Source organism: Prionailurus bengalensis, chromosome C2 (assembly GCF_016509475.1).
Source record: "Prionailurus bengalensis isolate Pbe53 chromosome C2, Fcat_Pben_1.1_paternal_pri, whole genome shotgun sequence".
NCBI classification, from domain to species: Eukaryota; Metazoa; Chordata; class Mammalia; order Carnivora; family Felidae; genus Prionailurus; species Prionailurus bengalensis.
The window spans coordinates 95,748,847-95,773,886 of NC_057350.1; the positions used below are offsets into that span (position 1 = coordinate 95,748,847).

Consider the following 25,040-nt stretch of genomic DNA (forward strand, 5'->3'; position numbering starts at 1 on the left):
TTTTGTGAATGGTGTGAGAAAGTGGTCTAGTTTCAACCTTCTGCATGTTGCTGTCCAGTTCTCCCAGCACCATTTGTTAAAGAGGCTGTCTTTTTTCCATTGGATGTTCTTTCCTGCTTTGTCAAAGATGAGTTGGCCATACGTTTGTGGGTCTAGTTCTGGGGTTTCTATTCTATTGCATTGGTCTATGTGTCTGTTTTTGTGCCAAAACCACAATTTCTTTATCCATTCATCAGGATGGACATTTAGGCTCTTTCCATAATTTGCCTATTGTTGAAAGCGCTGCTATAAACATCGGGGTACAAGTGCCCCTATGCCTCAGCACTCCTATATCCTTTGGGTAAATTCCTAGCAGTGCTATTGCTGGGTCATAGGGTAGATCTGTTTTTAATTTTTTGTGGAACCTCCACACTGTTTTCCAGAGAGGCTGAACCAGTTTACATTCCCCCCGACAGTGCAAGAGGGTTCCCGTTTCTCCACATCCTCTCCAGCATCTATAGTCTCCTGATTTGTTCATTTTAGCCACTCTGACTGGCGTGAGGTGATATCTGAGTGTGGTTTTGACTTTATTTCCCTGATGAGGAGCAACATTGAGCATCTTTTCATGTGCCTGTTGGCCATTTGGATGTCTTCTTTAGAGAAGTGTCTATTCATGTCTTCTGACCATTTCTTCACTGGATTATTTGTTTTTCAGGTGTGGAGTTTGGTGAGTTCTCTGTAGATTTTGGATACTAGCCCTTTGTCCGATATGTCATTTGCAAATGTCTTTTCCCATTCCATCGGTTGCCTTTTAGTTTTGTTGATTGTTTCCTTTGCAGTGCAGAAGCTTTTTATCTTGATGAGGTCCCAATAGTTCATTTCTGCTTTTAATTCCCTTGCCTTTGGAGATGTGTCAAGTAAGAAATTGCTGCGGTCACTATGCCTTTTAAAAAGAATTCTGGGGCATCTGGCTGGCTCAGTTGCAATAGTATGCAACCCTTGATCTCAAGGTTGTGAGCTCAAGCCCTACACTGGGTGTAGAGATTACTTAAATGAATAAACTCAAAAATTAAAAAAAAAAAAAGAATTCTGTAGAAAAGTGATTCAGAACATGCAGAAGTTTGTAGGAATTTTCCATAATCAAAAGCCGCTATTGATAACAGAAAAATTAATGGTGTGGTCAATTAAAACAAGGTATCCAGAATGTACAAAAGATTCAGAATAAAACAGACCAATCCTTAGACAACCTTAACCTTACTAAGAGAAATTGCTCACCATTTTAGATGAAATTGGCCAACGGAGAAATACAGATTATTATCTTTTATTCAATATAAGGAATATTACTAGTAGAAGTAATATTTTTAAAAACTCAAAACAGCCTGAACTGTTCACCATAAAAGTTTATCAGAGATGAAGCAGTTCTGACTCATAAAAATTTAAGTATAAAAATTAACCCAGAAAAAAGATAATCTCACTAAAAATATGCAGGAGGTAAAACTGAAGTGTCTAACACTCTACACTGTAAAACTTGCTACTGGCTAAAACTTGGCAGATGAACCAAACCTTCTTAATACAATTTACACCTTTAAAACTAATACAAACAAATTGGACTTGGTAGAAGCAGTGACCACAGAAGCCTTTGAAAGATGACAGGGATAAACATCTTGATTGGCTGATTAAATCTTTGTCATAAAATTTACATAGGGAAGAATTGGAACCTATGATGATAATTTTAGTAAAACAATACTGAAAATAAATAAATTGAGGAAGGTTTTAGCTGAGATATATGGGAAATTAATCAAGGAACTGTCTTAATGGAATTAGCTCTAGAAAATACCTTTCTTATGAAAATTTCACTCATATTGACATGTTTCTGATGAAACTGGGGGGAATCAAACATCATCAGGGTGAAAAAAATAAGTGGGGCCAAAATATCTTTGATCTTTTCACTCCCATGAACTTTAATGGTAAAAGGGAACTCAGTTGGACAGTGTCAGCCTGGCGGTGGTCACCATCGGTGTACCTACACTTCTGACAGTGGCCAAGGATGTCTGAGTGACAAAGAAGGAAAGTGCCTCCCTTCCCAGAAGGCTTTAGCTTTTGATAAATGCTCCATTTATGGACTTATTTGTATCACACCATCTTGTCCCAAACAAGAATGTAAGTCAGCTAAATATATATATATACATATATATATGTGTGTGTATATATATATATATACACACACACACGTACATATACATATATAAATATATATAATATATAAATATATAATATATTATATGTATTATATATTTAATATATAATATATAAATATTATATATATAATATATCATATATTATAATATATAAATATTATAATATATAAATATATATAATATATAAATATATATATTTAGCTGCCTTACATTCCATATATATGCCACATACACACACACACACACACACACACACACACGGTAAAATAAAATTTCAAATAAATGAGTGAAGATATCATAGTTTTGAGAACTATTCTGATTTGCCAGTCTAGCAGTATGTCAGGCATTCATTGCAGCAGTTTCTTATTCCATGTCTCTGGATCGCTATAAATGGCTCCTTTCTGAGAATGAAATATTGCTGCTTTTTCTTCCCAAATACGTCAGTTCTAACTCATCTTTAGATTCATTCAATCCACTGTTCCAGTTTAGTAGTTTTGAAGTAAGCATCTTGCTATGCACTTTTCTTTGGTCTGGACTCCCTTTCCCATTTTATCACCTCTTTGTTTGGATCCTTAACATATGCTTTCTCTGTCCCAGAGATGTCATAAGTCTGTCATGTTTCTTCTTTCTTGAATTGAGTATTTCATCAAGTACTTGGACTTTGATAGGATCCAAGAGACCAGAAATGTCTTTTTCAAATACATAAGAAACAGTTAAGAGGAAAAAAAGAATAGTAAAAGATACAATTAATATATTTAATGAGAGAAGCCTTGGTACCTTTTTTATTTTTGATAAACCCACTTTAAAAAAGAGGCAGCTGCTGATACAGGGTATCAATGAGGATTGCATGGAAACTAAAATCCTGTAGACAAATCACATCACCTACCTGGTTCTCATTTTCCCTTGATCTTGTGGTCTGTGTTACGGGGCACGTAGAAAACGTGAGTCTCTGCTCTCGGGGTGTATGTGAAGGTCCTGTTACCTTCTCCGTTAGATATTAAACACAAGAACAAGAAACAAACTAAAAATAGATATACCACAGTGTGGAGTAATTACAGAGGTTTTAAAAAGTGCTGCATATTTTTAAACAGCCTACCTCATGGATGTCCTAGTAAGCCAGAATGCCCTTAATTGATATTTCTTCTCCATAAATAGTGTAAAACCATTTATCAAATGAATGTATGTTGCACATTATACAACATAGGTATACAGTAGTGAACAGGTATACAGTAGTATACCTACTACTAGGTATACAGTAATGAACAGAGACAAGACTGCCTTCATAAGCATATGTTCTAATGAGACAGGGGGAGAAAGTTCCAAGAGACTCAAAAAGAGAAAGAATCATAAATTGTGATAAGAACCAATAAGACAAAGGATGAAGAGAAAGAAAAAAGAGGGGTTGGTGGGATAAAACCTAGGTGGTAAGAGAAGGCATCTCAAGGAAAGTATCATTTAAGATGAAATATTGTTACTTAAGAGAGGCAACCAGCCAAGAGCCAGAGTGGGAGAGAGTTTTCCAGCAGAGGCAACAGCATGAGCAAAGCACAGGTCAGGGTGCCTGCTGGTCAGAGAAGGAGTAGAGAAGGCTTGGAGGCCTTGCAGAGCCTGCAAGGGGCTCTGACATCGACGGCAGTGTTTTTTTCCTTGGACAGTCTGAAGCTTGCTCTCTAGGACTGCTGCATGGAGAATAGGTCGAGAGAGGATGCTGCAGAAGCAGGACACCTGTTCAGGCATCAGCACCACATTAAAAATTAAATACAACATACTTAAGGCCACTGATTGTATGTACCCTTAGAAATGGTTAAAATGGGTGAATTTTAAGTTGCATATATTTTACCCCAATTTGAAAAATTCACATAAACAGGAAACAGGCATTCCCTAAACACACATTGCTGTTAATACTGTTCCTTCCCATCTCAGACCAACAGGAGCCCCCGGGAGCACCGAGCAGTACAATGTGGGAATGGTCGGCACGCACGGGCTGGAGACTTCTCACGCAGACACTTTCGGCAGCAGTATTTCAAGAGAAGGAACCTTGATGATAAGAGAGGTAAGTTGGTATAAAAACTGTGAAGAGGAAGTGCTTCCTTAAGTGGTATTTATATCAGAGCTTTCGCAGAGAATGCTGGCAGCGTGTATTTTCAGCATAGTGAATGGGGGTGGGCAGCCAGAAGAAACACGCGCTTCTAAATGGCTGAGTGATTTCAGTTGTCCACCGCCTTCTTTCCTGTATCCTTCTAAGCTTCCGCAGTGTGACTTAATTACATTAGTCCGAATTCTTCTGTAGGAGCTATGCAAATCAGAGTATAGAATTTGAGCTTGAGGATATAAAACTGGCAAACCCAGATGTTTCCTACGGCAGCGAAACGGGAATGCATGGCCTCACTCAGTAGCATCTGAGGCCTTGTTATGCCTCTTTTCCCCATGGCTTTATCCTTGTGGATTGTATGTATAGAAAATGGTTAGAAGTTCCAAGAAACGGTGATATCATCTTATCTGATTAAACCAACATTAAAAGGCTATTGAGCTATTTTTATTTAAAAAAAAAAAAAGAAATATGCAGATCTACTTAAAAACGTACCTATTGCTTTGGGTGATTTTGGTTTTTTATCTGTATTTTTATTTTTTTAAGCTCATTTACTTATTTCGAGAGAGAGACAGAGAAAGCGAGTGGGGGAGGGGCAGAGAGGGGGAGAGAGAGAATCCCAGGTAAGCTCCACATTCAGCGTGGAGCCCCACGTAGGGCTCAGACTCACAAACCATGAGATCATGGCCTGAGCCGAAACCAAGTCAGACCCCTAACCGACTGAGCCACCCAGGTACTCCTGATTTTGTGTGTTTAAACTCGAGGAACATCACTTCATTTGAGTGGGAGGCATGTGCTCGCTTCACATGCACTTCCTCACTGCATCTGTGCCAGCCAGAAGGGCCTTGACAAATCAGAATTTGTCTTCTCTTCTTTCACACTTCATCATCACCGTGTAAATTTGACAAGTCTCTGCTTGGAAGGAAAACAATAGCTGGTAACATTGGGCAAGAGTTACTTGATGTCCCCCCCTGGGTCTGTGTTATCCTCTATAAAATTTCGTAAATAATAGTGTATGACTCATAAGATGACCCAAACAACACGAGGGTGAACTGTGTGAATCCACTTATATGTGGGTTTTTTTCAACACAGTCCAATACTATAAATCTATTTTCTCCTCCTTATGATTTTCTTAATAACATTTTCTTTTCTCTAGCTTACTTTATTATAAAAACATAGTGTATAATACATACACAAAATATGTGTGAATTGACTGTTTATGTTATTGATAAGGCTTCCAGTCAACAGTGAGCTATTAGTAGTCAAGCTTTTGGGGAGTAAGAAGTTCTACTCAGATTTTCAACTGCACTGGGGGACCATGCCCCTAACCCCTATGTGTTCAAGGGTCAACTGTAATTTATTTCATTTCACTCTCCTTTTACTTGTTATCCCTTCCTACTCTTGCCTCTGAAACAATGCGTATCATCTGTCATTCTACAGCCAGGATAGTTTGGGAAACCATAATAGCAGGCTTTGCTCTCCCAGGAAAGAAAGGAAGTGTAGTTTTGAGATGAATAAGGCCTTTGAAGTAATAATTGGCAGAAGGTCAGTAACTGTAAAAGTAGTTCACAAAGCAACTTGCCAGAATTTCATGATATGGCCCTGCTGAATCTTTGAAGTAGGCTTTGAAGAGCCCTATCCTGTAAGCCTGAAATAAGAAATGGACTTGGCTGCACAAGCTGACATTGTGTAGTGCTGGTATATAAATCTCCCAATGTGGTGAATGGATAATTCTGATGGCAGTATAGAAGGCTGCTGTCATTCTAACTTGCTGCTTGGAAAACCTGAGGGGAAATGTTCTGAGTGAGTGACTCTCTGACTCTGCTTTCTAATGCAGTTTATAATTTGCTAGAGTCGTTATGACAGAGTCAGTACCTTGAAGAAGATATTGGGAGGCGCATTTTCAGTTCAGTTGCCAGACATATCCAAATGGCTCTGTGTTATTTAAAGCACCCCAGTATTCTGTGACCACAGCCAGTCACTTTGAAAATAGCACTCACCAGTGTCTTCTATGAATTTGATATAATGAGGGCCCCAAAACCTTTTTGTCCCTCAGTTTCTAAATGCCACCTTTCCCAAAGGTGGGCTTTTAACATAACAACCTTGAGTTGGAATCATTAAAAGTACAGGTATCACAAAGGCAAATGCAAATAAAAGTATGTCCCTGACAAAAAAATAAGAAAATAAAATGAAAACTCATAATAGAGCTTAGTTTATAGGGTGCTATAGTTCAGTTCCCCAAGATGAACATCAAAGAGAACTCACTCAAGACAGCATTCTCATGGGAGTGGACAAGATGGTTCTAGAGGAAAATACTGGCTGTACTGCCCACAGTCCTGCCAAGACACACAAATTTGCCCTATCAATGCACACCCTGGCCCTCTGGTTCTACCTCCCCCTAACCTATGGTCCCAGAGGACCTTTCCCTACTCTAGTTCTAGAACAAACCACACCAGCTGTCATCTACCACATTGTCTATAGGGACCCATCTGTCAGAAGAGCTATTCTCCCTTCCCAACTTCCCCTGTTGCCCATTCTTCACCCAGCAGATCCCCGTGGGTCTGATTCAGCCTTCCTTTACTCCTTGAAGCCTCTCTTGGGACTCCATGGGCCTCTGTCCATAGCACCTTTCCTACTGACCAGCTGGTAATGGGAAGTGATAGGAAAAAGCATCCGCTTAAAACAGGCGTCCACTCCAGCTCCAATCAGCTACGGCCGAGAGCAGAGCCACCTATCACGGCAGCAGCCCAGAGCACCTGGGCTCTCCCAACAGACAGCCCCTGATTTCAGCACTTACAACCTGTGTCACTCGAAGCAAGTCAGCTGAATTCTCTGCACTGCAGTTTTTCCATGTGTAAAGTGAGGATAATGGGAGCTAGCCTGTGGTGGTATTTGAAGGACTGGGGGGAATACCATACCTAAAGGTTGGGCATGGTCCCAGGCACAAGTTGTTACTCAGGGAAATCTTAGTGCCCACCCCCATGGGAACGGTGAGGGCGTGAAGACTGTAGAAATTGTTGGGCTCTGTTACGGAGGTCCTAGAGGGCCAGGCTGTTGTTCATTTATCTCTGTATTCCTAGCAAAGTGCCTGGCACACAGAAGGTATTTAATTCAAAGGAGCTGGTTGAATGGACAAAAGGCCGATGACTCAGAGTGGGGAGATTCAGGGGTCGGTCACCACTGGATTCCTTCAAGCTTCTCACTGTCTGGGCCATTTCCCTCGTTAGCCTCTTCAGGTCTTTGATAACCAGTGTGTCTGCCTCAGCTTTTGGCTCGAGGCAGAATGCTGGGGATAGAATAGAGAGCCCGTAAAACTGTAAAGAGGCCATGTGTGATTTATGCTACTGGGAGATTGGGGGGAAATGTTAAAAAGCCTTTCAGTATTTGAACAGAACTTAGAAGAAGGGAAAAGCTGCCCGGTACACATAAAATAGGAGACAGTGAGATAAATTAGGACCGAACCCTGTAAATGTCATTGAGAAGACAAAATGTTCGATCCTGAGAACAGGCACTAGTACAAACTGTGGATGCATGAAGACTGTGTGGACAAAATGAATCCAGAAAATGCCCCTCTCCTGGGCAGCTTGCAGGCCAGGAGCATGTTGCCAAGAAATAGAGGGAACCGCAGCTTTACAGTTATTTCTTAAGCTCCCCGGTAACATCCGTTACAGGCACCCCTTCAGGAACTTGGGAATCTGTTTCATCTACCCCCAAAATTGCCTCCTTTCACTTCTAGCCAGAAGCAGGTGCAGAGTGGTCATTGTAAGACAAGGACAGGCTCTGGAAGGGGGAAGCCAGGCCAGTGAGCCCAAGCCAGCCAGCCCCAGGGAAGGCAGGGAGTATGTCTACCTGCCTTGATCCTGGCCAATCCCTCCATGTTCAACAAAATGCCTCACACTTAGTAGTCACTCAGGAATGCTGGGTAAATGGATGAAAAAAAGAAAAGGCAAAGAAGGGAATCATTGCTTAATCAGATCTGCTCTAAGAAACCTCAGTGAGCTAGTCGCATAAATGTTAAATCAGAAAGCACAATACTGGCCAGGCCTGCAGTGTGGCTACTGGCTTTTAGGAAGCAGAACTGTCTTTTAATCCTGTATTTCTTCCCTGGGATCTTTGAGAGGAGGCTTTGTTTCGCAGAGCAGTGGTTTCCAAACTTGTTAGGTCATACAATCCTATCAGTAAAAATTTGAGAGCGTGCCACTTAATTGCAGTGTATTTATTTATAATTCATGCATTTGTCCTACTTCTCATATTATATATATTACAAAATACCTTGAAAAGACGTTAAAAAGGGATGCTGTACAAAATAGTTCAAATACTGTTATTGACTATTCCTTGTTAGTCATGATGACTTCCGTTTTTTACTGCAAGGTACCATACTTGCTTGTAAGAGATTCAGTATTCAGATTCAGTAGCAGACACACACCTGTAGCTTCAAATAATCTGTAGTTTATTTCAGTACATTTTTTTTGTAACTCCTGTCCAATCTGGTGAATTAATCATTGTTTTGACCTCATGACTGACAAAGAGCCCTATGATCTGGGCAGATGGCATCTCTGCGTTTTCTTGGCGTACATGGTATGTGGGTTATTAGTATTATCTCATCCCAGCCTCTGTGTTTCAGCAGTATTTTAGGTCATGTATGTGTCTTAGGGGTTCGCATCACTGTAACCTGATAATATACCTGCAAATCCAGTCAACGGTGCACCCACAGGCACACACACACACAAATACTGCAGGGGAGAACTGTGCAAATGCAGACCTCAGGAGCTCAGCCCCTCCGCCTGCCTTCCCATGGGAACTCCCACTTCCTGTGTGACCCTGACTGCCCTCATGCAGAAGCAAAAGGCCGCAGGGTCAGTCCATATACTAAGCGTGAACAAAGTTTAACTTCTTTTTTATTTTCTTAGTAAAATATAAATGTAAATGTTATCTTCCACACACCCCAGCAGGTCCGTTTGGGGACTGTGCCTGTGCTGTGTGAGGGGTGACACCACTCGGTGGCCTTCACCCTCCCTCTCTAATCCCTCTCTGATGCTCCCCATGTGTTGTGCCCCCTCAGACGTCTGGAGAGAAGAAGCGGTCTGGCCACAGTGACAGCAATGGCTTTGCCGGCCACATCAACCTCCCAGACCTGGTGCAGCAGAGCCATTCCCCGGCCGGGACACCAACCGAGGGCCTGGGACGCGTCTCCACCCATCCGCAGGAGATGGAGTCTGGGACTGAGGTAGGTGCTGGGCAACAGGCGTGACAGCTCTGTTCTCCTGGGGGTGCGGGGGGTGTCAAAACCCTGCCGTCTTCAGGAATAAGGCTTTGTAAGCTCCCTGAGATGTGTTGGTTCGGTTGCTATATAACTATTTACACAAATACTTTAATGGACGAAAATCATGAAAGCTGAGGGGTAAAAAGATCTGATACCATCTGGCCCAATGCCTGTTTTTACAAATGACAGTACTGAGGCTCATAGAGGTTAAGTGACTTGGCCATGGCACACAGCTAGCTTGTGACAGATCTAGGACTAGAACTTGGATTTCCTATCTCCCAGGCCAGTGAGAGAAACTTTAGCCTATAGAGATCCCATGGCCAACGGTTGAGGTTCATGTTTATATTGATTTAGTCAAACTAGGTTTGACTTAAAATGAGGTTGAAATTCTTTGTTAAATGAAAGATAAAAATCAATAGATAGATAGGCTCTCATCCATATTCCTAAACTCCAAATTGTGTGGGAAAGGGAGAAATGGGATATTTAGCTTGCCTGTATAGAAACAGTCCCTGGAGACAGCCTGAATAAATACAGTCTGTTAGGCAGTGCTCATAGGTGTAGTTATCCAAGCCCGACCAGTGGATGAGTTCATGGGGCTTGGTCATGTTTCATGAATCACACGGAGGCCCCGAAGGAAATCATGAAGCATATGCCCTGGTGTTTTTGATGTTGTCCACACATTAATTTTTTATGATACACCCTTTGAATTCTACCTCAAGGGAAAAAACAGAGGTGCCTTGGGAGGCCGCATATCCTCTTGTGGCTTCCCACAGTGTGGTCAGGTTTCCTCTGCCTGAACATGTCTAACGGAACCTAGAAGAACCCCATGGGATTGGACTCTGGTTCAAATTCTTCTGCTAATCCAGCTCTAAGTGGGAATGTTAGTACCTGCCCCACCTCCTTCGCAGACTTCTTCTAAAGATCAAAGGAGAGAATGTATGTGAAAGCTCTTCATTTGGAAGGAGTCTTACCTTGTAGAGGGTGAAATCATTTTAATTTCATAAGGTGGAGGGAAAATCAATTGGATCTTTGCGGTTTCCTCCATACGTGTTTAGGGGTCCTGAGATGTTTTTATTTTTAAATGGCAACCTGAAAATAAAGCTAGAAAGTGAAAACTCAGTTAAAGACATTTGTCTGAAAGGAGATATTCTGATATTGAATGCGGGTCTGTTTGTGATATTAAGAGGACTTGAGCATAGTAGAAGGAATAGAGATGACAGACAAGATGAGGAAGTGGTTATTGTACCTTCTTTGGCAGAGCTGAAATATGGAATTTCACCAGTTGAAGCCCTGATATTTAGTTCGCTGTTCCCTAGTCAAGTCTGCCTTCATGTCTTTATTGAGATTTATTTTTTAAGCAAGCCCTCTGTGCATTGCCTGCAAATCTAGTATCTTCATGAAGTCCCTAAATAAGGCATGAAAATAGGAGTATCCTTTTAAAGCGACCATTCTGGGAGGGAAAAATATTCAATCCCTGGATGAAATTGTCCCTGAATTAAAGATTTTAAGGCTTCTTGAGCCGACACCAATCCACCTGCATCACCAGGTCAGCTTACAAGGGCCCAAAGGCTCCAAGAGGGAGACTTTGGTGGACCGGATGTTCAGGATGAAATACTGCTATGTGGGCATGCTTACTTAGTTTATTGTGTCAGCTTTTCTTAAGACCATTTGGTCAATATGCGATTGTTTGTACTTCAAGGGAGAGATAAGCTCTGTCATCACGGTCATCTTACCATGTGGTCCAAAATATAATTTGCCCCCAGCAACTCTTGCAATCTGACCATTAATGGAGCCCTGCAAAGGCAGAATGGCCAGTGAGTAGCCAGCACCGGGAGAAGCTGGAGAGAGAGGCACACCTTGACTCCAAGGGTCAGAGTGTGAACAAACTAAATAGATTGAAGAATCTGTAACCATTCTAAAGCCCAAGCAAAGTATTCTTGGCATTGTTCATTCCTGTAGTACTTATCTGTTCTTCTTAATCCTCTTGCCTTTCCATTAGTATGGCATGGGGAGCAGCACGAAGGCCTCCTTCACCCCCTTTGTGGACCCCAGAGTTTACCAGACATCTCCCACCGATGAAGATGAAGAGGATGAAGAATCATCAGCCGCGGGTAAGCGAAACTGCCCAGATGTTTTAGAAACAGCTTCGTTTTCCTTCCTGGTGTGACGTGATAAAGAAATGAATTATTGGTTTAGTACTTAAGCCATTTCCTGCTTAGGCCCTGTCTTAAAGGGAGGTTGGTTTTTTTGTTTGTTTGTTTTGTTTTGTTTTTATCATTATTATTTTTGTAGGATTTCTAAAACAAATATCTTTGTCTCCCATTTTTTTTTTTCATCTCTTCTATTTTGCTTCTGGTAGGAACCCAGAGGTATCCAGGGGCCCTGGGAAAAGCTGTTCCTCAGAGATCTCCAAACTTACCACATACTTCTCAAAAGCAATTTCTGGGTACAATGCTGTGCACGCAGTAGACACTTAATCAGTGCGCGTTGGGTTGTGTTGAGCTCTAGGTGTGTGCTTCCTACCGCACAGATCTGGCTGATTTAGAGGAGAGCCTTGCTTTCTGGACTTATGCAGCTCACTAATCATCAGGGGAGGCTTAGGCTAGTCTGTCAGTTGATGATACGGAATTTTAAAAAGTAAATCTTTCCTGCCGTGTTCTATGAGATGGGGGTGGTGTGTATGTATTCTCTAAACTACCCAAGTAGTATCTTTAAGTCTGTTTTACTAATGGTTAAAATCCTGCTTCTGTGAATGACTTATACTGTAGTCTACTAAAAAAAAAAAAGTATAAAATGTACATAGTTTCAGAATTTCTGTGCCTTTCCCATAATGCACACTAAACGAGGAGAAATCATAGTGTTTTGAAGCCCCTTCTCCGTACCTCCACTGGTTGTTTTTTAAGATGCCACTGACTTCTCTGATTCTCTTTCTCAAAGCTCTGTTTACTAGCGAACTTCTTAGGCAAGAACAGGCCAAACTCAACGAAGCAAGAAAGATTTCAGTGGTAAATGTAAACCCAACCAACATTCGACCTCACAGCGACACACCAGAAATCAGAAAATACAAGAAACGATTCAATTCAGAAATACTTTGTGCAGCTCTCTGGGGTAAGTTCTTCTTTTTACCACTCGTTAACACATAGACCCTCAAACATTAAAAACCTCTGGAGCTTACTATCCGAAGAGCAATAGTTGAATCAGGGGTGTCGAGTCCTGACTTGAGACCATCTTGGCCTCAGGAGAAATCAAGAGCAATTTTACATGTAGCAAGAACTGATAGGGCCGCCTGGATGACCCAGTTGGTTAAGCGTCAGACTCTTGATTTCGACTCAAGTCATGATCTCACAGTTTGTGGGATCGATCCGCATGTCAGACTCTGCTTGGGATCCTCTCTCTCTCTCTCTCTCTCTCTCTCTCTCTCTCTGTTCCTCTCCCACTCTCGTGCTTGCACACACACTCTCTCTCTCAAAATAAATAAACATGAAAAAAAAAGCTGATAACCTAATGCCCAAGATAACAAGATCAGATTCAGAAATGACCTTGACACATAATAGTGATAGCTAAAGTCGGCTGCTGAACCAGCTACCATGTACCACACACTATTTGCCCAGCACTGTGTGATGTGTCCCCCATTCTGCCTTGTATGATCTATGCAATACCCTTCAAGGGGAATTAGATATGACCCCTATTCACAGCGGACAAACCAGCCTAGAATGTTTTAGTGAATTGCTGAAGGCTAGTAGTAGCAAGAGAAAACTGGAAAAGGACAACAGATGATGAACCTTGCCTTTTAGTTCAAAACATCAACCTACGGTTCTTATAAAAAATGGTGCACGGGTTTTAGCTGACCTCAAACTCAGTATAGTTGGGATGAAATTCTGTCAAAGTCCTGGTCTGTGTTACTGCAACCATCACATACGGATGAAGGAAGGACATGACCCATCTGTATCCGTCTAAAATACTAGGCCTAGTTTGGGGCACCACAATCTTATAAGGACAAAAGCATTTGAGATGTTTGGGGAAGTAGATGAAGCCTAGAAACCATTTCATGGGAGATGTGATGGAGGGAATAAGGCACTGTCCTCTGGAAAAGAGACAGAAGACAAGATGACCATGTTTGATATTGAGTAATTTGTGGACAGAATAGACATGTATGTTACTCAAAAAAATACATGTACAAAAAGCAAGAGAAGTCACAGAGTTACCTGTTTGTGAATATAGTTCAGTACACAGTGGACCCTCAGTGTGTTGGGGTGTGTGTGTGTGTGTGTGTGTGTGTGTGTGTGGTGTGGTGTGTTACAGGGGCAGGTGGGAGTTACTTTGTCTACGGATGAATTTTAGGATGCCAACTATCCAGACAAGACCACTTACCTGCTAGAGCTTTTCTAATAGGGATGATTGCATGGGAGACAGGCTGGGCTAGGTTTAGATACCTGAGTGGTCCCTTACAGCCAATCTTTCTGCAACTCTCAGGCTCTTAACACCTCACTTGCATTGGTTTATCATTTCCCTGACAGACAGCAGAACCTTGAGGGCATGAGACGTTCGTAAGCTTTTGTGTGAGAAGGAGGAAGGGCTTTTCTTCCAGTGGGGTATGGAAATGGGGCCCTCTGCTGTATGGTGAAGGTGGGCAGGCTAGAGATCACTGCGTGGACGGGGGGGGGGGGGGGGGGGGGGCTGCACCTTGGAGAAGTCTTGAGGTGGGATTTATAGAAAGAGTCCAGAAAGGGATGGGTGTTACAGGAAAGGAATAAAGGTAATGATGCTAGTGTCACAGCTGTGCCCAGAGCATCTCTTAAGAAGGACTCTATACTAGGTAGTAAATGGCCAGATGTAATGAATGCTGCTACCACTTTATGAAAGAGAAGTAATTTCATTGCCAGAGGGGCAGTGATTTAATTACTATGGCAGGGCTTCCATTTCTTCACTCCCTCCTGGGGTACCTACTTGCCCATTAGTTTATATTAACAAGGCACAGTTTCTTAGGTTTTACAGGGACCCCAGATGCAGAAGGTTAAAGCAATAAAAAGTCAGTCTTGGGGTGCTTCTTATATTTGCAGGTGTAAACCTCCTGGTGGGAACGGAAAATGGCCTGATGCTTTTGGACCGAAGCGGGCAAGGCAAAGTCTATAATCTGATCAACCGGAGGCGATTTCAGCAGATGGACGTGCTAGAAGGGCTGAATGTCCTGGTGACGATATCAGGTATGTTACTGGGATGTCACCGGAATGACCAAGTCCTCTTGAGTCTGCACAGGTAGGAAAGGCCATCCCCTCGGTTCTGAAAAAAACAGTAAGCTCTGCCCTTCCCAGCTAACAGTGACATAAGAAATTATAGCAGGATAGCCAGAGAGATCACTCAGGTTTTGTAACTCCGGAGATACTGACCTCCAAAGGGAAGCCTCACACCTCTGCACGATCTCTGAATCAAGGAGAAGTACCACAAAGGCTGTATGTTTATAGGCCTTTAACCTCTGCCAGGGCTCAGCAAGGATCTTTTGAAGATGTCTGAGCTCCAGTCATTGCTACCTACTCTCAGGTGGAGAATATCAAAATGTAGGCTTCTCAAGGTGGGAAATTTTGTAAGCAGAAATGTCTCTGGTCTCTTTTCTCTCAAGAACTGCTCCAGCTTATATTCCACTGATGCCAGCAAATGCAGCTGGCCCATTGGGTGATTGAGTCTGCAAAGAGATTCAGATGTGGGAATCATTCCTGCTACACTCTGCAGCTTTCTGGTTCCCAAAAAGAACTCAAAAAAATAAAAAAAGCCTACACAGAAGTGAAGTTAAAAATGTAACAAGTTAACCTTTTGACAAGGTTAAAAATGTAACCTCAAGGAGCCTGTATTTATTGAAAGCTCTTTCTGATGATCTTTGAAGAAGTTTAAGGAATATCCCTTTTCCCCTGCCTTCCCATCCCACCCAGTATGAAACCACTGCACCTCTGTGCATTAGAACCACTTGAATGGATGGGAGAAGCCCAGACCAGTGGGGTCAGAATGCCTGGGAGAAGGGCCCAGGTATCAATAGCTTTCATAGTTCCTAAGTTGTTTCTAATGCGCCGCGAAGTTTGAGAACCAGGGCTCTATACTCAACCATCATTTCACAAAGAGAAGACACAGGGCTACTGGGTTCAACCTTGAATAAAGTTTAACTCTTGAGCTGTATTTCCATTTTGAAAAACTACCTTCACTTGATGCTACAATTCCCTCTTTCTTTTGCCATTCCACAAAAGTTTCATCCCTTTTTATTCTCTCCAAATAAGAGTTAACTGAGTAAATTGTTCTTGCATTATCATTCGAGTTTAATTCAATGTAGTCTTTTGTTCTTGCTAATGGCTTTCTTGACTGCTACACCGGCAAATCAAATTTAAAACCGTACAACTGTCACTCACCTACCGAAAGTGGAAATGATACCAGAAAGTTCACATTCTGGCTTCATTATGTTGTTAGTGACGTACCCCCGTTCTTAAAAAAACGTAACCGTCTCCTCTTATCATGAAGTGTAGATGGGGAAAGTGGAAAGCGAAAATAGGAGCAAATGATTCTTGAACTGCCCTCCGATCTGCATTGGCACAGAAAGGAGGAAGCACTGGCCTTTCTGCCCATCCTAGCTGTTGGGATCAATTCTGGGCCCCTGTCTATAAAAAGGAATAGCAACTGCACAGTGACTTCCTTCATTTATGAATGCACTCTCCTGTCAAATCCAGTGTGTAATGCTTCAATACATTTTCTTCTTCTGGAACTCCTGGGCAGCTTAGTCTGTTAAGCGTCTGACTCTTAATTTCGGCTCAGGTCATGAACTCAAGGTTCATGAGATCGAACCCAGCATTGAGCTCTGTGCTGATATCACAGAGTCTGCTTGGGATTCTCTCTCTCCCTCTCTCTCTCTCTCTATCTCTCTCTCTTTCTGCCCCTCCCCTAACTCATGCACACAGGCTCGCTCGCTCTCTCTCTCAAAATAAATAAGTACACTTAAAAAATAAAAATAATAGATAAATAAATTTTGGGGGCGCCTGGGTGGCTCAGTAGGTTGAGCAGTAGACTTAGGCTCAGGTCATGACCTCACAGTTCGTGAAATTGAGCCCTGCGTCGGGCTCACTGCTTTCATCATGGAGCCTGCTTCTGATCCTCTGCCTGCCTCTCTCTCTGCCCCTCCCCCAATTCTCTTTCTTAAAAATAAGTATTTTTCTAAAAAGTTAAAAAAATAAATAAATGTTCTTCTTCTTATATATATCACATCTGTAAAATATAAAACATCTTTTGATGCCTAAGAGAAATCAAGGGAAGATAAGTACCCAAGAAGTAGAGCCCACAGGCCTAAATGTCTGATCACTTAGGAAGAGCCTCCCCAAGGCACGTGTTCTTATCTGGTACTCAGATGATCTCATAGGGTATATTAAATTTTTTGCTTAAAAACATTTTTAAGATGTTTTCTTATCACAGAATTCCTTACCCCAGGAGCGCTTTACCAACGGGAATGTTGTATTTTCCAAGTACACATCTCATTCTCTCCTATTTTTGTTTAGTAAGTGATCTCAGAATCATAAACATGTCCAGGGTTATCTTGTGAGCCCAGGTCGCCTTCATTAATTGTTTCTCTTGTCTCTGTATACAATTCTTTTGTTGTTGTTGTTAGGTAAAATAAAACTACCACCGGCTGTCATCTTTAAAGTAATAGAGGAGGCGAATAAGAAGCTCTCTGTTAACATATGTTGTTAGGTTAGAAGGTGAGGGAAAGGCAGTCACACATAAGCATAGTAAAATGTCCAGTTATCAACGCTCCTTCATGTAATTAGATCTAGAATGTTCTGGAACTCTGATCAACTATTCTGTTACACAGTTAGGTCTTGAAACTGCCCTTTGCATTGAGAAGAGAGAGTAAGAGCAGCTTGCTCAGATAAGAAACAACCTGAAGGTAAAGACAAATTATAAAATGGTTATTTGTCCAAAACACTTGGAGGTGTTTTAATCGTAAGTCTTGGCATAGGCAACGCATGACGATGCTGGGGACACTGGTTATTGTGCCTTTACACCATACACAATTGTAAATAAAATAAATGAATTAAATAAAACAGAGATGGGGAAGGACTGAGAGAAAATGCTGTCATAGGGGTGTGAAATTAGAGCTCTGTTATTTCAACAGGAAAAAAGAATAAGCTACGAGTTTACTATCTTTCATGGCTAAGAAACAGAATACTGCACAACGACCCAGAAGTAGAAAAGAAACAAGGCTGGATCACAGTTGGGGACTTGGAAGGCTGCATACATTACAAAGTTGGTAAGTGTCAAGACGTGGACTTGTTTACTCAATCAGAATCGTTCCATTTTTTTCCAGTCAGGTATTGATGACGCATTTGTTACCAGTTTAAGATGCTGTTGGAACTTAAGGTATACTTGCATTATTTCCAAAAACATCAGATTGATCAAGTTCAAAGAGTACATTCAGAATAAAGTCCTGTGCTCCAGTTTAAACATTTATGTCCACTCCCTTCCAAATACTCATTAAAATAACAGTGAAGGAATAAGAATGCCATAAACCCACAAGGACACGGGACCAGAAGAAGAGAGGCCAGCAAACAAGAGATATCAACAGAATCGAACAAGAACAGTTGAATGACGAGGACCTAACCTAGATGACCAGGAAATGCTGAAGTCTACATCTGCAGTGAGGAACAGCATCAACATCAATCCAACCACATAACAGAACCCAGGAAGGCCCAGGGTCTGAGGCCCCAGGTGTATCTGAGATAGAGGTGGAAGGAGGAACTGCAAATAGGATTGTTGGATGGGTGATGACCACAAGTCCTCCCCCACTGCAACAGACGATGAGAAGTTGCCACAACCAATCTGAATTGTGGGAATACGGCATTGCCAGGAAAGACAGACAGATACACACGCACGCACGCACACAGACGCACCCCTTCTAGCCCTGTTTAGCTCCCAAAATGTTGGCGACCATACTTATATTCCCAAGCAAGAGTCTGAAAGATTTGTTTTTGGAGAAACTAAACAGCCGGAAAGAAAAGATGTTCAGGTACTAACATTTGAAGTGCCATGAAAAAGCTTGCTATCTAACCACCCACACATGAAGCCTGGCAGCGAGTAAGCCCACTACCTGATGTGGGGACATCCGCTAACAGGAAGGAAAATTAAACAGAAAGAAAGGGCGGTAGACAAACCAAAGATAATGAGGAGTGAAAAAATTTTTAAAGAAACTTTAATAACCTCGGGGAAATTAGAAAAACTCTTTCCAGAACAGAAGCATAAGGATCATTAAACAGAACCTTGGAGCAGGGTCAGGGGAGGTCATTCAGAGACCAATAAAAAATCTTAGAGATTAAATATGCTGGTAGGGATAAAAAGTGTAAGAAATGTATCAGAAGATAAAGATGAGAGGTCTCCTAGAAAGCAGGACATAAAGAACGGGCAAGAAAAGGTAAGAAAGTAAAAAGATCAATCCAAGTGCTTCATGAGTAACATGAGTTACCCAAGTAACATGAGTTTTAAGAAAAAGAAAAGAAATGGAAAGGGAGGAAAGTATCAAAAAAGAAATATAAGAAAATTTCTAGAATAAGGACTTGAAATCCCAAATTTAAAAGATTCACATAAGGGCACCTGGGTGGCTCAGTTGGTTAACCGTCTGCCTTCAGCTCAGATCATGATCTCACAGTTTGTGAGTTCAAGCCCCACGTCAGGCTGTGTGCCGACAGCTCAGAGCCTGGAGCCTGATTCAGATTCTGTGTCTCCCTCTATCTCTGCCTCTCCCCTGCTCGAGCAACTCACTCTCTCTCGCGCGCTCTATCTCTCTCTCCCTCTCTCTCTCAAAATTAAATAAACATTAAAAAAAATTTTTTTTAAAGGATTCACTGAGTCCCTGGTATAGTGAATGAAAAAAAAAGATTCACAGGAAGATATATTAACATGGCATTTTAGTACCCAGGAAATGAGGAGGTCCTTAAAGCTTCCAGATTATAATTAAAAAATAAATAGTTTAGGGGCGCCTGGGTGGCGCAGTCGGCTAAGCGTCCGACTTCAGCCAGGTCACGATCTCGCGGTCCGTGAGTTCGAGCCCCACGTCGGGCTCTGGGCTGATGGCTCGGAGCCTGGAGCCTGTTTCCGATTCTGTGTCTCCTTCTCTCTCTGCCCCTCCCCCGTTCATGCTCTGTCTCTCTCTGTCCCAAAAATAAATAAACGTTGAAAAAAAAATTTTTTTTTAAATAAATAAATAGTTTATATATAATACGCACAGAATTGGGTGACTTGAGATTTAGCAGCAATACTAGAAGATGGAACAAAGCCTTCAACTAGTATTTTATAAACCATCTGTATTAAATAGGGTTCTCCAGAGAAACAGAACTAATAGGATACACACGTACACACACGTGTGTATATATATATATATAAAGAAGTATATAAATATAAACATATATACACAAGTATGTATGTGTGTATATGTGTGTGTGTATATATGTGTATATGTGTGTATATGTGTGTATATATATATATATAGAGAGAGAGAGAGAGAGGGAGAGAGGTTTATTATAAGTAATTGCCTCACACAATTATGGAGGCTGAGAAGTCCCAAGATCTGTAGTCAGCAATCTGGAGACCCAGGAGAGCCAGTGTTTAAATCCCAATCTGAAGTCTGGAAAAGACCAGTTTCCCAACTCAATAGTCAGACAGGAGGTGTCCTGTCACTCAATCTTTTTATTCTATTGAGGTCTGTAATTGATTGGATGAGGCGCATCCATATTGGGAGAGCAGCCTGGTTTACTCAGTGTACCCACTCAGATGTTAACATGATTCAGAAAAACCCTCACAGACACACCCAGAACAATGTTTGGCCAAATATCCGGCTACTTTGTGGCCAGTCAGGTTGACACAGAACTTAACCACCATGCCATCAAACTGCGAGTCAATTTTGAAGACACCTTCAGATGTGCAGGTTCTCCAAACATTTATGTTCCATACCCTATTTCTCAGGAAACTACTGACCGATGCGTTCCACCAAAATAAAGGAATAAACCTAGGAATCCAGGTAAAAGGTGAAGAAAATACCCAGAATGAGGGGGAAAGAAATTTAGATGACAACTCTACAGAGGCCTAGAGAGAAGTCAGTCCAAGCAGCGTAGAACAAGGAGCATTGCAAAAGGGATGCCTCCAGGAAAAATCAAATGTGACTAATAGATTCCCTGCCATGTGTGTACCGAAGGCCTTTACAGTACCAGCAGAAAGTCTACGTGGTCAGAGATAGATACATAGACAATAAGGAAGTGGGAAAAAATGACGGAAAACCAAAAAGGAAATGTGGTTGTGGCATACTATTATGTGTTAGCTGTGAACAATAATAATCTCAACATGGGATCTTGATTTCACCAAAAATTTAAAATATAACTGTATCACTGGTGTGGGTGAGGAAGAAATGTGTGTGTTTGAGAGAGAGAAGTGCAGAGAGGAGACAGTTCTAATCAGCTAAATCCTTTCCATACTCTCAAGTCGATAGATAATATCTATAATGAAAAAAAAAATCAGTAAAATTATAAACATGTTATTTAGAAATATGGAAATAAGTGGCTGAAGAAGTAGTTGCAAGTATATTAAAGACAGAATATGTAAACAGAAGGGAGAGCTCAGAGAGCAAGAATTAAGTTCGTTGCCCTGGGCTGTCCAGTTTCTTTAGGACACAAGTATTCTGTTCATCCAGGTATTCAATAAAGTCAATAACTGCTGAGAGTACTGTGTTAGCCTATTCAGGTTGCTACCGCAGAATACCGTGAACAATAAGGGTCTATTTCTCACAATTCTGGAGTCTGGGAAGTCCAAGAGCAAGGTGCTGGTAGACTCAGGGTCTGGTGAGGGCCTGCTTCCTCATTCATAGACAGCTGTCTTTTCGCCACAACCTCATGTAGTGTCTGGAGAGAGGGATCTTTCTAGGGCCTTTTTTACAAAGGCACTCATCACTTATTCCTAATTCCTAATAATTGGAATTCAAATTTGAATAATAAGCAAATGGCACACTTTGTGTCTCTACCCATTTGATAATTTTTCTACCATTTGACCATACCAGCTCTCAGCATCTTCCGTGTGGGTGACTATGAAAGCCAGGCAAGGGAACAGGAAGGCTATTATGCACATTCTTCTTACAATGAGTAATTCACATCTAGACCTAGTGATTAAAGAGAGTCCTAAGCCTTCAGATGAAGAGCTTTCAGTGTAAAGCCAAAGACCCCAAGCATCTGCAGACCGAGTACTTTAAAGAAAGTTCAGGGGCACCTGGGTGGCTCAGTTGGTTGAGTGTCCGACTTCAGCTCAGGTCATAATCTCGCAGTTCATGAGTTCGAGCCCCGCATCAGGCTCTGTGCTGACAGCTTGCTCAGAGCCTGGAGCCTGCTTCAGATTCTGTGTCTCCCCCTCTCTCTGCCCCTCCCATGCTTAGGCTCACTCGCTCGCTCTCTCTCTCTCAATAATAAATAAATGCTAAAAAAAAATTTTTTTTAAGAAAAAAATAAAGAAAGTTCAACCTATATCTATGAGCAGATCTCACACCAAGAGCATCACCCTCAATTATAATGTATACTCCCATATCGTGGCTTACGCAGTCAGTAATGCAAAAACCTGAATAAGTTGATATACTCTTTTAATTCATAGTTTTTCTATTACAGTTAAATATGAAAGGATTAAATTCCTAGTGATTGCCTTAAAGAATGCTGTGGAGATATATGCCTGGGCTCCGAAACCGTATCATAAGTTCATGGCATTTAAGGTAAGTGGGCATGTGATTATCTAAAGAAGGGATTTTTTTAGATTTTGGGTTCCTATCAGTTAACAAAGTGATCTGTCTCACACATTGACCAGTACCAATTTTTCTATATATAATAAACCCCTTTTAAAAGTATAGGAACTCTTATACAGATTTATTATTCCATAAGCAAAGACTAAGCACCAATCAATGCTATAAAGTTAGTCAAATTAAAATTAACTGGGAGGTGGGGGGATAGATGAAAGGGGAAAAAACTGGGGTGTGCCCTCCATCATTTCAGGTCTATAAATCATCATCTCCTAGGGACATTTAGTATGGGATGGTTGCTGAGCAAAGCATTAGTTGTGATATTAGGCAATGAACTTCATTATTAAGCCACCTAACTAGGGTGCTCTCTGATATGTCATCTGAAAAAGGCAGACCAATGGCAGCACCAAATCTCAAGGATGAACCATGTCTCCGAATCTTCTCATCCTTATAAGCCTTTTGGGGTAAAATCCCTAAAACTCACCTAATGAGCATATATCCCCAATGTTACCGGACTTCTCTGAAATGAATACTGAATGTGGTTACATAAAAATGGCTTGGTTTCTCTGCATTCTGCTTTTTCGTTTTTGACCTTATCTGCGTCTGTACCCGCCATGGTTGGATCAATCTTCATGGCACTCAGCAAGGGTGTGATGAGGATACGCTAGTGTTGTGGACCCCAGCTCCTGAAAGCTGACCCCTCCCCCCAGATGCTGGAAGGACCAGTACTTGCTAGCACTCTGGTGTTTACAGAGCTGCAGAGTCTATCCACAGCCCACGTGAATTTATCTTCTGCTCCTTGTCTCTGTCTGCCTGTGTCTCTCACTTTCTTTATAGCACATTGGCCCTCACTTTTCCTCCCCATCCTTGTGACTGTTGTCTCCCGTTGACCCTTTGTGTACTCTTTCTTGCCACTTATGCCATGTAAAGGCAGAAGCTGCCTTGGAAACATTAGGAGGCGCCCTTTGGGGCGGAATCACCCCACTCCTGTCCTGTTCCGTTAGTGCAAGGGGCTCGTTTGCGAGGTGCTCAGGAAGGCAGGTACATCAAAGGAAATAGGCTACCCTCCACTTTCATGGAGAGAAATTTTTGGAATGTATTAAGTTAGTAATAACACTTAAGGGATAACTCCTAACTAAGCCAGAGCAATGCTGCTGTCCTGCCAAAATCTCTGTCCGTGAATGCTTTTTAGTCAAAGTTCCCATTCCCAGTCAGGTTGGGAAGTTACTGCTGTCGGTTTACCAGCCAAAATGCCACCTGTGGCACCCAGCCCGTAAGGAGGCCAGTGCAAAGACAAGGACTGGAGCAGGGAGGACTGGAGCTGGCAGGAGATGAGGCCAGGGCCTCCCCTAGTCAGAGACTCCTTTAGCAAAAGATGAAGAAAGGGCGCTCCGTTTGGGTGGCGATGGCCATATAGCTAAGGCACTTGTGGTTTCACAAAGTCTCTCCCAGATATCAAGACCCAATAAAGGTCGGCTGTGCAGGAATAATGGCAAAAGAAAACAGAGGAATGCTTGACAGCTTGTTGGGGCTTGGGCTCTGGATTCAAACACATGGGACCTTGATAAACTTGGCTGGAGCTCTCTTTTTTCCTTCCTAGTTAAGCCCAACTAGCCAACGTAAGTCATGAGTCTTATGATGTTCCAGCCTCCCCTGCCTTCTCTATTGCCCAAGTCTAAGTCTCAGATGTCAACAGTAAGTTTAAAGAAGGTGCCAGTCTGATGCTCACTCACTCACTGAGGGAAAACCAGAAACAGAGCATGCCCGTTAATCTTCAACAGACTAGGCACAGAGCTGCCCAGCTGTCTACCCCAGGCTATCTCTGAAAGGGTAACGGCCATGCCTGGGCCCGGCTGTTCCATGGGGAGAAAAGGAGTCAGAGAGAAGTGACTGTACCTTCCCCAGAGGGAAAAGGCCAGAAATAAACAGGAAGAAACAGCAGCACCCAGATGCCAAGTTTTAAAGTATAATGACACTATCAGAACTGACAACGGTAAACCACTTCTCTGCCCTAGAGGACAAGGGGTAGAGAAGGGGGCACAAAAGGATGCTAGACCCTTCCTCCTAGAGCCAGAATATGAATAGACCTAAAGCTGAAAGAGAGATCTCCGGGACTTCCAGTGGAAGAAAATCAGTTATTAACTTCCACCAGGCTGTGGCTAAAAGAAAAATTTTTCAGATAACCTCTTTGAATGATGTGGACACTCATGGGGTGCTTTTTAAAGTCTTTTGCAGATCTCCAGCACAAGCCACTGCTTGTTGATCTCACGGTAGAAGAAGGTCAAAGATTAAAGGTTATTTTTGGTTCACACACTGGTTTCCATGTAATTGATGTTGATTCAGGAAACTCTTATGATATCTACATCCCATCTCATGTAAGTTCCTGGGAGCCCGCTGTCCAGGTTCTGTGTACAACAACGTGCATGCGGAAAGAGATTTGCTCCTGCAAATTTTTAGCAGAAGTCCTGCTAATTTTTACTAATCGGTTAAGCAGATGGACTTTTAGCCTCCACTAAATATACAATGCTTTTAATACACAAAACATGTGAATTTAATTTTTATGACTGCTTGAAACTGAGTAACACATAACAGCAATTCTTTGCCATGTATTAGACATGTCGTCTCGTTGGACTTTAGATGAAAATGCATATGATATTTTTCCTCCAGGGGCATAAATTGTGTTTTTGAAGCAAAAGTGTAGTAGATGAGTTCCTATGTTCAGTT

The 25,040-nt window shown here is 41.9% G+C and overlaps 1 protein-coding gene across 11 annotated transcripts in view; it reads left to right on the forward strand.

Moving 5' to 3' along the window:
• TNIK (TRAF2 and NCK interacting kinase) overlaps nt 1-25,040 on the forward strand; it is a 396,420-nt gene that overhangs the window by 361,624 nt on the left and 9,756 nt on the right. For 6 of the 11 annotated variants that reach the window (XM_043594906.1, XM_043594908.1, XM_043594909.1 and 3 more), the window contains 9 exons: nt 4,101-4,230; nt 9,329-9,493; nt 11,529-11,640; nt 11,889-11,975; nt 12,467-12,637; nt 14,590-14,733; nt 17,673-17,807; nt 22,192-22,292; nt 24,542-24,691. In XM_043594906.1, coding sequence (XP_043450841.1) covers nt 4,101-4,230; nt 9,329-9,493; nt 11,529-11,640; nt 11,889-11,975; nt 12,467-12,637; nt 14,590-14,733; nt 17,673-17,807; nt 22,192-22,292; nt 24,542-24,691 — 1,195 coding nt within the window. The remainder of the gene's footprint in view (nt 1-4,100; nt 4,231-9,328; nt 9,494-11,528; nt 11,641-11,888; nt 11,976-12,466; nt 12,638-14,589; nt 14,734-17,672; nt 17,808-22,191; nt 22,293-24,541; nt 24,692-25,040) is intronic. The other 5 variants (XM_043594911.1, XM_043594912.1, XM_043594913.1 and 2 more) reach the window with 1 other exon arrangement.